General features: G+C 53.7%; 1 protein-coding gene across 1 annotated transcript; it reads left to right on the top strand.

Moving 5' to 3' along the window:
• Positions 1-4,739: 4,739 nt before the first annotated feature.
• Positions 4,740-10,909, top strand: LOC309624421 (chymotrypsin-C). Its single transcript, XM_082382586.1, has 8 exons — positions 4,740-4,801; positions 6,004-6,095; positions 6,191-6,288; positions 7,182-7,307; positions 8,185-8,321; positions 9,122-9,267; positions 10,133-10,285; positions 10,833-10,909. The coding sequence occupies exons 1-8, from the start codon at positions 4,762-4,764 to the stop codon at positions 10,845-10,847; spliced, it is 807 nt and encodes a 268-aa protein (XP_082238712.1). The 5' UTR covers positions 4,740-4,761; the 3' UTR covers positions 10,848-10,909.
• The last annotated feature ends 1,500 nt before the right edge of the window (positions 10,910-12,409 follow it).

Genomic DNA, 12,409 nt, shown 5'->3' with positions numbered 1-12,409 from the left:
CACAGGCAAGCGGGGCAGCTCCAGGCTGCTCGGTCCACAGCTCGTGCCCCTACCCAACCAGCCGCCCTGCCTGGCAAGTTCATTCAGAGGAGGACGTGCACCAGGGGTGACACCGAGGCCACAGGGATTCTGGATTGAGGCACCCTAGAGCCCCCCAAGACTCTCTGCCGCACTCAGAGACACCCCAAGCCTCCCCCGCAGATGGGTGGTTGGATGAAAGGCAAAGAGCCAGGTGATCCCTGTGTAGTTTTGGACAGGTCAGGCTCCCGCTGGGTCTCAGTCACCCCATCTGTTCAATGAGAGGGTCTCAAAGTCTTCCCAGCCCTTTGGTTTCCAGGTAGGATGTCCCCCGTCTGTCAAGTGCAACGTGAGTTGGGGGTGCAGGAGTTTGAGATTAGGCTGGGCATCGCTGCCCCCGGGTGGACATGGGTGGTATGACAGCAGCCAGAATGCCTTCCACCTCTGGCTTCCTCACAGGCCCTGCTTGGAGAAGGCTGCGTCCTTGAAGTGTATTTCCTGAGAAAGGCCACTCCCACATGCCACCTGTGGCCTGAGATGCCACCATCATTAACACTGCATGTTGGGTTAAGCGTCGCCCTTCAATTGCCTTCCCAAGGGCAGAGCATCAGAACCCCTGACATGCTAGCAAAAGGGTCTCAGAACTGAGGGACAGAGGATACTGACAGGGAAGGGCTAAAATTCAAGCCCCAGAGCCCCCGCCCAGCTGGCCCGGCGGTGGATGTGGGCCTCCAGCCCTCGGAATGTGAGGGACACAGGCCAGCGGTCCCACACCAGGCCCTCCGCCATCAGATCCAGCTGAGAGGGGCCCCAGCCTCGGCCCGCACAAGACCTCCCACTCCCAGCCCGGGCAGAGGGCACGGGAGGAATAAGGAGGCCTGAAGTGATTCAGGGACCAGGAGTGGGAAAGGGAGACGGCTCCTCAAACCCTGCCCAGGTCCCGTGCTCTCAGTGAGCCTTCCCCCCGCCGAGTCCCGGCCCCCATCACCAAACACCGAACCCCTCACTCAGCCCCCAAACCCCCTCTGAACACCCAGTACTTTCATCTGGCTTTGAGGAGAAACCCTGCCAGCCCCCAGGCCTGCCTCCTTAGTGGGTCCCACCCAAGATGTAACACTTGCCACCCGAAAGTCCTGTCCCAGCAACTAAAAATTATGGGCCCCGGGCAGTGGCACCTGCCCTGTTTCTCAGGCTCTCACCAACAGCCTCCCTGCTTGACTCCCAACCTTGGCATTGCTTCTCCTGGCGTTCCCCTCCCCTGAGCCCAGCCTCTGCCAAGTCACCCATGGTTATTTTTCCAGCACAGTCTGGCCCTGAATGGCTGGGGGACATTAAGTGCCCAGATCCTGGGAGGCCCTGCTCCAGGCCTTGGAATACACGAGCTTCAGCGGGATAAGGATGGGGGTGTCCGGCATCCTCACAGTCTCAAGTCCTCACGTTCGTTTTGGACGTGGAATCTGCAGAGAAGCCACCCTTTCCCACCTGCCCCCTATCAAGCTCCCACCCAGAACTAACCTCTTCTCGTTTGGGGCTCCCAGCTCTTGGCCCAGAACACTCCAAGGAATACTTATCACCCTGCCAGGCAGGGAGGTCCAGCGGTGCTGAACAGGGTCTTATCCTCTCTGTGGCCCCAGCCCTAGCACAGCGCCTACGCACCGGAGCTGCCCAGCGAGTCTGGGAAGAATGAAGGAATGAAGGGCTTCTGTGTACCTGGTAAGTCAGTGCCTCACAGTCTGGGCAGGCAAGAGTCACAGCTTTAAGTTAATCCAACGCCAAGCCCCCTGCCCTCCAATCACAGCAATCCACTCCCCCAGGGCGCCCTTCTGCAGTTATTCCCAAGTCCTCCTGGGGCTGCTTCTTCAATCTTGGTGGCCAGAAAATCAGGTCAGCCAACCGAGTGTCACCACCATAACTTTAGGCATTTCGAGCCCCTGGAGTGATGGCGTCCTCTGTCCGATGGCTCCCTGCACCAGGGCCAGGTCAGGAGGGGCTGGCACTAGCCGTGCGCACGCCCAGAGGCAGCTCCCACCTCTGCCCAGTTGCTCCCAGTGAGAGCACAGTTTTCTCCCTGGCTGCCCCAGGACACAGCTAAAGGCATCTCCAGGGTCCAGAGCAGGCACTCATGATGATCCAAAGAACATTCCCCAACGTCTCTCTCAGCCATTCAGTTGTACAGAACCTGACTTGCGGAGGGGCCACAGCCAGGGCCAAATCGTCCATCAGTACGGTGGGCCCAGTGCCTGGAGCCCACAATAACTTTAAGGCCCACAAAAATGTTTTAGTTTCTCTTAAAATTGGCAGGAAAAAATGAATAGAATCCAAACTGGATTATACTAGTCTTTATACCCGCGCAATCATAAAATATAAAATTCTTAATATTTTTTGGTGGAGGAAGGGGCCCACAAAGGCAAAAGGGTTCAGTGACAGTCCAGATTCAAGCTTTCTCATGAGAACCAGATGACCAACAACAATAATAATAACAGCCAACATTTATATAGTGCTTGCCCTATGCCAAGCACTCCTCACAATAACCCTATGAGGCTGGTACCATTTTTTAACCTCCATTCTATAGATGAGGATGTGGAAGCACAGAGAGGTTGAGTCACTAGCGCAAGGTCACACAGCTAGGAAGTACTGGCTCTAGGTTTTCCGTCCTTTGGGAATATGGTCCAACACTAGGCAAAGCACTCAACATCCCATCTTCAGCATCTGAAAAAGACTAAAGTGACCTCAGTTTTCTCCAAGTACAATTGTTGGTGCTGTCTTACATAAAGGACCTCAACTAGTAAATGTCTCAAAACAATGAAGTTCCCCTAAAGCTGATGCTGTCTGCACCTTCCAAAGCAGCCAGCAACCTCCCTCTCCAAAAAGGTCAGTTTCTCTGTGAACATTCCAAAAGAAAAAAAAATTAATGACTTTTTATCTGGTACCTCACTACCTATGTGCCCGTGCACTTGTGGCTACTTCTATATCGGGGTACATTTTGAACATGTGGCTCATGGCTCTGAGGGTGACTGTGTTTATAACGGAATGCTTTCTATGTATGACACTGGTGTGTGTGTGTCTGTCTGTCTGCCTGTCCCTGTATGCTCGTATATCCATGGGCTTGTACACGTGACTGAGATGGGCGCCTAGACCTTGCTGTCTCTCTGTGTGTGTAAATCAGCAAACTCCCATTCACAGAAGCCCAGCTATTCATTTTCCCAAGTTGTTCAAGAGAAACTGAGGCCACAGAAGTTGCCCAAGGTCCGGAGTCCAGCAAGTCACTGACTGCGACAGCAACCAGGAGTCTTGTCTCCTGCCCCCTGAACCCTGGTGACCCCCAATACGTCCCTAGCTCAGCCTGTATCTCTTTACGATGTCAGTCCCCAGCCCAGGGTGACCCTTTGCAGAGTTTGGTGACCAACAGCTCTGGGTCTGAGGTGTGGTGGGCAGTAGCCACTGACCATCCTCTAGAAGGCAACAGAAAGTTCTCGCAGCCTGTGATCCCCCAGACACCCCAGTTCTGAGGCCTGAGGCCATCCCCCCTACACACACTCCCTCACACTCCCTCTCTGCTGTTGCTTTTTCAGTCAAAACTTTATTGATTTTTAATATGACCAAAGTAACACACACTTGTTTTTAAAAAGGATTTAAGCTGTAAAAACGTGTGAGTTAAGAGTCCTCCTCTACCCCCAGCTCACCACCATGACCGGCAGGGTGTGTAGCGTTCTGAATTTCTTTATTAGGAAATAATTCCTAATGGGACCAGTGGGCCCAGCTCAGAAAACAACTTCCTAGGAGCACGAGAATGAGTCAAAAGGGGACAAAGAGGAGAAGTCGGGCCTCTGGACAAGTGGGTTAAACCAGATGCTCCGAGAGCCAGGCTGAGCCCAAACTGCTGGGGCTCGAGCTGGAACTTCTGGGCGCACATCACAAATCCAGATCTGCACTCGACCTTGACATCCAAGTCATGGAATTTTAGGACTGAAAGGAGCCTGAGAGCCCATCTGGTCCTACCTGCCCATTTTAGAGATGGGGAGACTGAAGACCTTGCTGGGAGACAACTGAGGTGGCTCCAAGTAGGAACTTAGCCCACCAAGCACCTCCCAGGATGTGCCAGCGCCTCAGCCTTCATCCACAGCCTGGGGAGGAGGTGCTGGAGAGCAGGGGGTACCCCAAGACCAGACAGTATTAGTTGAATAAGGGAGAAAGAAAAGGACAGGAAGCAAACAAAGAGCTATAAAGACAGAGAAGGAAGCGGTGCATCACAGGTGTTTGCGGCCCCAGACTGACGTTAGAAGCGCTGACTTCAAATCCTGGGTCTGTTGTTGCCCAGCTGTGTGACCCCGGATTACCCCTGACCCTCTGAGTCTCAGCTTCGTGAAGTTTAATGAGCGGACAAGAGTGTCTACCGCATGTTGTTGGGAGAATTAAGTGACTGCAAGAGGTATTGAGCATGGCACCCGGCACAGTAAATGACAACTAAAAAAAATGTCAGGCCAAGCAGCGTGGCAGGGCCCCCAAAACCTGCAAACGTCAGATTTGCTCTGTCTCAGGGTATTTGGGAAACCCATGCCTCCAAGCCAGCTCCAGCTCCTGCACAAATTAAACAGTAACCAGACAAGGTCAGGGAAAGGGCCTTGACAGAACAGGTTTCTCCCAAGGGGTGGCTCAGCCTTGACGAGGTGGGCCCGCCCTCCTCCTGCCTATAAGTGCGGGCCTGGTCACCTCGACGGCCACTCGATCCTGAGCACTCACAACATGTTGGGCGTCACAGTCTTCACAGCGTTCCTGGCCTACGGTAAGCTGTGGCTTGGGGACCAGCTGCAGCCAGCGGGCTGTGAGCTTGGGCTGGCCTCCCGGGGACAAGGATGGGGTCAGGGACCCTCTGCTCTCCAGGGCTTTGGGAAAGGAGCTTTGGGGCCCCATGTGGGTTCAGCTACTACTGACCAGCTGTGTGTCAGGTGAGCCACTTGCCTGCTTGGCAACTCTGCTTCCATATCTGCAAAATAGGATTGACGATCCTCACCCCCGGGTGAGGGTGAGCACCAGGGACAAAGAAGATGCCTCATCCCGGGTTACCCCGGGGGCCATCAGGGCCTACCTTTCCCAGCATTGGCATTTCTCATTTGGGGATTCTTTGCTCCCCCCCCTATGCTGGTGACCTCCCAGATTGGGAATCCAGGAACTTGGCTTGAATGTCACTCTCTCTTGGCAGGACCTGGACAAGCCACTTCCCCTCTCTAAAGCTCACTGGCTCTTTTGGCAAATGAGAGCACTTGATTAAGAGTCCTCCAGCTAATAACAACAGTAATAATAATAATAGCTGCTCCTGTGTACCGCATGTTTGCTATGTGCCAAGCACTGTGCTAAGCCCTTGACGTTCAGGAGCCAATTTGATCCTACAACAACCTTGAGAGGCAGGGTCTGTTAATATCCCCATTTTACAGATGAGGACCCCGAGGCTCAGTGAAGCTCAGTATCTTGCTCAAGATCACACGGCTGGTTGGTGGTAGAGCCAGAATTTGAGTCTGGGTCTTTCTCACTGCACAGCACTTGCTCTTGACTGTTCCACACAGCTCCCCAGCTGTGACAGTCTGGAATTCTGTAGATTCAGTGCTCACACACCCCCACTGTGCTGTGGCCTGAAAAGGGACAGCAGGGTAAGAATGAAGGACACAGGTGTACCTGGGCACTCACACACAAGCCAGCCACTTTGGGTTTCCTTCAGTGATTAAACATTCACTCCAGGTCTTTTGCTCAATTCTTTACCTGCATCATCTAATTTAGTTCTCAGGACGAACTTACCAGGTTAGTGCTAGTCTCCCCGTTTCACAGAAAGGGAAGTTGTGGCCCAGCAAACTCGATGGCTTCCCCAAAGTCATGCAGGAAAAGTCAAACCCATGTCTGCCCAGCCCCCAAATGTGTGCTCTTTCCACCTGTCCCTTCCCCAAAGCAATGCCAGCCCGGCTCACCTGTGCTCTTCCTCTCCTGTATCCCCAGCCTCCAGCTGCGGGGTCCCCATCTTCCAGCCCAACCTATCAGCCCGGGTGGTGGGCGGAGAGAACGCCATTCCCCACAGCTGGCCCTGGCAGGTAAGCGCACGGCAGCAGGTGGGGAAGGCAAGGTGGAGGGGGTGGGGAGCAGGTCCCTGGGGGCTGACACGTGGTCCTTCCCCATCCTCCTCCAGATCTCCCTCCAATACCTCAAGAATGGCAAGTGGAGGCACACCTGCGGAGGCACCTTGATCACCCCCAAGCACGTCCTCACAGCTGCCCACTGCATCAGGTGAACGGGATGCTGCCAGACACCCCGCCCTCGCCCGGGGGCAGGAGCCTGATAAGCTGCTTCTCTCAAGCACACACTCCAGACACTGGGCTAAATAAGCTACTCCCATCCAGTAACTCGGTTGTTCATTTATTCATTCCACAAGTATTTACTGTGCGCCTACTATACGCCAGGGAACACAGCCGTGAGGACACAGTCTGTGCTCTCAGGGAGCTTATATTCTAGTGGAAGACAGAGTGACAGACCATTCAACGAGTAAATATATAACAAAGCAAGTGGCAAGGAAGAAAAAGAAAGCAGGAAGAGAATAAAAAGTATGAGGAGTTCTATTTTAAATGACGTGGCCGGGGGAAGATCTCTCTTGAAAGGGGATGTTTGAGCAAAGACCTGAAGGAAATAAGGGAAGACGTCATTGGTCTGGGGGTAGGGTGTTCCAGGTGGAGGGAACAGCTAATGCAAAGGCCCAGAGGAGGGAGCCCGCTTGGTACGTTTGAGAAATAAAGTGGAAGCCGGTGTGGCAGGGGCAGTTTGTGTGAGGGGAGAGGAAGAGGCGGTTAGAGAGGCATGCAGGAGAGAGAATGCAGGCCAGCAGCAGTGTGGACTAGTTCATCTTCACAGCAGCCCTGGCAGGTGAGTTCCAAGATTATCTCCACCTTACAGGTGAGAGAACTGAGGCCGAGCCTACCCACCTAGCAGTCAAAGTGGACTTGACTCCAAGACCAGGGTCCTTACCCCGTGCCCTGGGAAGGGTCAATGGGATGAATACTCCCTTCCCCCAAACAAGTCCCACGGTGGCCCCAAAGCTGGGTCACTAAAGACCCAACTTCCCCCTCTACCCCACCGGCCAGTGGGGACAGGAGGCCACCCTGACCCTGTCCCCTTGCTCTGTCCAGCAATACCCTGACTTACCGCGTGGCCCTGGGGAAGAACAACCTGGAGGTGGAGAATGAGGAAGGCTCCCTGTTCATGGGCGTGGACACCATCTTTGTCCACAAGAAGTGGAACTCCTTCCTAATTCGGTGAGTGCCCAGCTGGCTGTCTCACAGCCCCCTGGGAGCAGCTCAGAAGAAGGAGGGGTCCCTGAGATGCAGCCGGAGCCTGTCCCTGGACCCCATCCTTATCCTGAACAGCCAACAGGTGATGGCTTTACACAAAATGGCAAAATGCTAAGTGGAGATGGACACCCCTCCAATACCCATCACTGGCCAAGGGTCTCTGGAAAGTACACAGGGAATAAGGACCCTGAGGGTCCCACAGTATATTACCTGAAGTCTCTCAGCCAGAGGATGAGCCAGCACTCACCTTTACTGATGTCTACTGCATGCCCGCATTGTAATAAGCAGCTTACATGCCATCTCTTATTTAATCCTCACAACAGCCCTAGACAAGGAACCGAGGATCAGAGAGGTTAAGGAATGTGTCCCAGGTCACACAGCCCAGTACATGGCAGAACTAGAAATCAAACCAGGCTCTCTCTAGGGTTGTCCATTTTCATTCTGGCAACACGAAGACATTAAAAATTGCATCCGCAAGTGTTTTTATCATTGTAATTTCCAATTTGCTTAGCTGAATTTCAGTTGATACATAACCTTGCAGTGGTTCAGAATGCTTCTGCTCTTGTCTCCACTCTGTTAAGCCTTTCATGTTGTGAAGACATAAGGTGGCGCGGGATGGGGGGGAAGAAGCTACACCTACAGGAGCGGGTGATGGGGTTAGAAGGCAGATCGTTGCTCCTCCGGCATCTCTATCTGCCAGTAAGAAGCTGGAGGTCCAGGATGTTTACAGAGGATCCCTGCTCACCCTTGGCCCGACTCCCAACTCACAGCCTGGGTCTCTTAGCATTGGCTTGGGGGACCAGGCCCTCCTGCCATTCACCACCTCCACTTTGGATTCCAGCAATGACATTGCCCTTATCAAACTGGCGGAGCCCGTGGAACTGAGTGACACCATCCAGCTAGCCTGCCTGCCAGAGGAGGGTTCCTTGCTGCCTCAGGACTACCCCTGCTACGTCACTGGCTGGGGCCGTCTCTGGAGTGAGTATAGCCCCTGGCCAAACACAAGTGTCTTATTGGAGGAAGCAGCTCCCATGATAAGCACACCACCCACATTTGCCCACCACTTTCCTTTTTGCCTTAACATCTTCACATCTTTTTAAATTTTGTAATAATGGTTAATATTTATTAAGCATATACCATGTGGCAGATGCTCTAACAAGTGCATATAAAGGGTGTTATAAGGATTAAATGGACTAGAATTTGTCAAGGGCTTAGAACAGGGCTAGGCACATACTAAGTGCCATGTAAGTGACTATTAAATAAATGAAACTAACCATTTTGGGGTGGGGGATTAGATCTTATGTTATACCACATGCCCAAGTAAATTCCAACTGAATTAAAAGGTTAAATGCAAATAAGTGAAACTACAGAATACTTAGATGAAAATGCAGATCCTCTAAAATTTGGAAAATTTGGGGTTGAGAAAGACCTTTCAATGTGTGACACCAAAGGCAGAGAACTACAGGGAAACCACTGGCAATTAAAACCCCAGAACCCAAAGTAAAGATAACTCAGTGGTTATTTCTTAAGGGTTTTCTATGGGTTGGTTCTGCCTTCCCTGCCCTTAGAGGGGTCTCTAACCCAAACAGTTCAGGACCATTGGCTCAGAGTCTCGCCTCTCAATTAAGGGCCTGTGTGTGGGTCCCTCAAAGTCTATCCAGAACTCGCCCGGTCCTGTCCCAGCCCCATCCAGCCCTCTGTTCCCTGAAGGCCTGGGCCTGGGCTGGGGCTGAGGCTGCCTGGGCTGACCTCCCGGTCACCACCCGTTCTCTCTCCAGCCAACGGCCCCATCGCTGATGAGCTGCAGCAGGGCCTGCAGCCTGTGGTGGATCACGCCACATGCTCCCAGAAAGACTGGTGGAACACCATGGTGAAGGACACCATGGTCTGCGCCGGGGGTGATGGCGTCATCTCAGCCTGCAACGTGAGTGTCGAGGCGCTGCCCCACGTCCCTACCGCAGGTGGCCAGATGGAAGGGGGCAGTGAGGAGGGCAAAGGAGTGAGAAGTGGGGAGACGCCACACCCTCTCCCTGGGGGGAGACTGAGCCCCGGCTGGGCCTAAGAGGCTTAGGAGAAACTTGTCACCGTCCCTCTTCCCCTCCCCCACCAGCACTGTGGCCAGAGCATGAAAGCTGAAAGTGAATCTGAGTCCGAGTCCCAGTCCCCCCACTTCATAGCTGTGTGACCTTGGGCAGGCTGTTTGATCTATCTGAACCTCAGTTTTCCCACGCATAAAATGGAGCGATAGTAAGCACAGGGCTGCTGTGAGAACTAACTGAGTCTAACACAGGTAGAAAAGACCTCGGTGAAGTCCGGGCACACGTTCCTTCATACCATCAGCTCCAAAGGTCCAGGGAGACGGAAGACTCAGGGAGTCTGGCACAGAACGAAGAAACATCTAGGACAATCAGGGACTGTCCCGTTTTCAAGCACACGAGCCTCTCCCCGCTTCCATTTTCTTCACTTTCCCGGGTCTCCTACACGGCTCCCAGCATCCTCATCCCTCTGGGCAGCTCAGAGTCTTAGGCATGGTGACCTGAACAGCTAGGGAAACCAAGGCACAGAGTGGGTTCCCAACATCCCAAGATCACACAGCAAACCAAGACCTAGTCTGACACCCCAAGGCCCCCCAGAATAAGGCCAAGTTACCCACAAACCACATTTTCTCTGCCTCCCTCACTATGGACACGCTGAGGCCCAAACAGGGGTTAGAGGTCAACCCACATGCCCCGCCCTGACCCTCACCTGCTTCCTGAGCCTCCCTCTGACACCCGCCCCATCTGGTGCAGGGGGACTCGGGCGGCCCGCTAAACTGCCAGGCCCAGGACGGCTCTTGGGAGTTGCGGGGCATTGTCAGCTTTGGCTCCGGGCTGAGCTGCAACACCCTCAAGAAGCCCACGGTGTTCACCCGCGTGTCCGCCTACATCAACTGGATCAACCAGGTGGGTGCACCTCCCCGCCCCCCTTCTCACCACCCACCCCTCACCCTCCCTCGCCCTTCCTTCACTCACTCCCCTACTCACTCTCTCTCACTCCATTCACTCACTCACTCCTTCAAGATGTTTTGATCGAGTGCTTATTGCATGCAGCCTTGAGTCAGGGGCAGTGAAGGAAAAGGTCATTCACTTCCCCACTCTTTCATCCATTGGCTTCAGCAAATGCTTCTGTCCCAAGCCCAGGCTCCCCACCAGGGCTCCCAAATGTGAAACGTGGCCCCAGCACAGTAGAAGGGGCGGCATGGATGGCCGTCTATATTTTGAGGGTGGGGGGACAGAGAGTCACCCTGGGCTGGGGGCTTCCACCCTGGGAGCAGGAGGTGTCCTGAGCTCACCTGCACAGTGGGTGGAATTGCCGAGAGGGCCAGACCCCTTGGGCTGAGGCAAGCCTGGCTTGTCAAGGCCCGGGACTGCCGGCCATGTTCCTACCCTCCCGGCAGAGCCTCACTCCCCCCACACCCAGAGTCCCTCACTCTGTTCTCTGCTTCTCCAGCACTTACAGCTGTGATTCATCCCTGGGAGCCAAGGCTGCAAATCCCGGCAACCACAATAAACCTCCTTCCCCCTCAAGCGACCTGCGTTCTTGATTTGCGCTTCCCCTGCGGGTTCCCGGACTCTCTAGGGGCTGCCCGTTTCCATACCAGGGGTGCAATGAGAGACCCCCCTCAGCCAGGCTGGTTAGGCCTTGGAGGGAGCTGCTGGGGGTGCTGGTGGAGGGGGCACGCCCAGGAAGCCACCTGGTGCCTGAGGGAATATGAGTTAAGGACACACAAGGCACCTGCCCCATCCCCGCACATCTCATAAGCCGTGAACCACCAGGCCCTGATCAAACTGCAATGGCTTCCACACATAGTCACAGCAGGTCAGAGGTGGGAAAGCTTGCACTGCACTAGACAGGCCGGGAAGCTCAGGCCCAGAAAAGGAAAGAGCTGGGCCAGATCACAGGAACAGACGGCCAGTGATGCAGAGGCAAGAGGCTCAGGGCAGGGCCCTCTGGTCCTGAGGCCGACTGGAGGGCAAGGGGGGCCAGAAAAGAGAAGGACCCAGTGTCCAGTGAGGTACATCCAAGCCAGACCCCCAACCCCTGACCATAGGGCCTCTGGTCCAGGGCGCTCCTGAGGATGTGCTGATCTATGGAGGGTGGTACCCCCAACCCGGCCTCTGAAGTCCTCTTAGGAAAGCCATCAACTACGGCTGCCTCTGGTTGGTCCATGAGTTATCCAGTTTCCCCATCAGACTTTGGTTCCTGGAGATGGGGACCATGGCCTCCCATGATGTCAAGCTCATTCTCAAAAAATACTTTATTTTCTCAACCAGCAATGGGGCCTACAAGGAGCCCAGCACCAGCTCAGCCATAGGAATCCAGGGATGGTCCAGACAAGATCCCTGCTCTGCAGGAGACAGACCCATAAACAGATCATTGAGTTCCCTGGTGTAAGTGTGAAGGTAGGAATACAGTCCAGGAGCATAGCAAAGGGACACTTAAACCAGTGAGAGCTGGCAGGAAGAGTCCAGGATGGCTTCCTAGAGGTGGTGATGCCCCGTGTAATGTATTCTTTACATTTGAATAGAAGGTACCAAAATACAGAAGATGCTGCTGGTTGCTTGACCCAAACTTCATTCCCAGCCTCCTCCTTTTGTAGTTGTCTCTATACTGGAGGCTAAAAATGCTAAATTCTTGCTGTCCCCAGGTCCCTTGCAGTTATAATATCAAAGTAATAGCTAACACTTACTGAACACTTACTCTGTGCCAGATACCGCTCTACAGGTTTTACATGTATTACCTCACTTAATCCCCAAAACAATCCTAAGACATAGGTTATTAACATCATCTCCATTTCACAAATGAGAAAACTGAGGCTAGAGATGGTTAGTGACTTCCCAAGGTGATTTACCTGGGAGGTGATGGAGCTGGGATCCAGACTTTGTTCATCTGGCCTCAGAGCCCATGCTCTTGACCACCATGCTCTACCGCCCTGTGATGAATATGAATATGGATATGATGCCTGGAACTAAGGCAACCTTCTTGTGGTGAAGAGAATTACAGAGACATGAGCTCAGACATCATCG

The sequence above is a fragment of the Balaenoptera borealis genome (assembly GCF_965194805.1).
Source record: "Balaenoptera borealis genome assembly, chromosome: 1".
Lineage (NCBI taxonomy): Eukaryota > Metazoa > Chordata > Mammalia > Artiodactyla > Balaenopteridae > Balaenoptera > Balaenoptera borealis.
The sequence above is the reverse complement of the archived record's forward strand: the minus strand, read 5'-3'. Positions and strand labels throughout refer to the sequence as shown.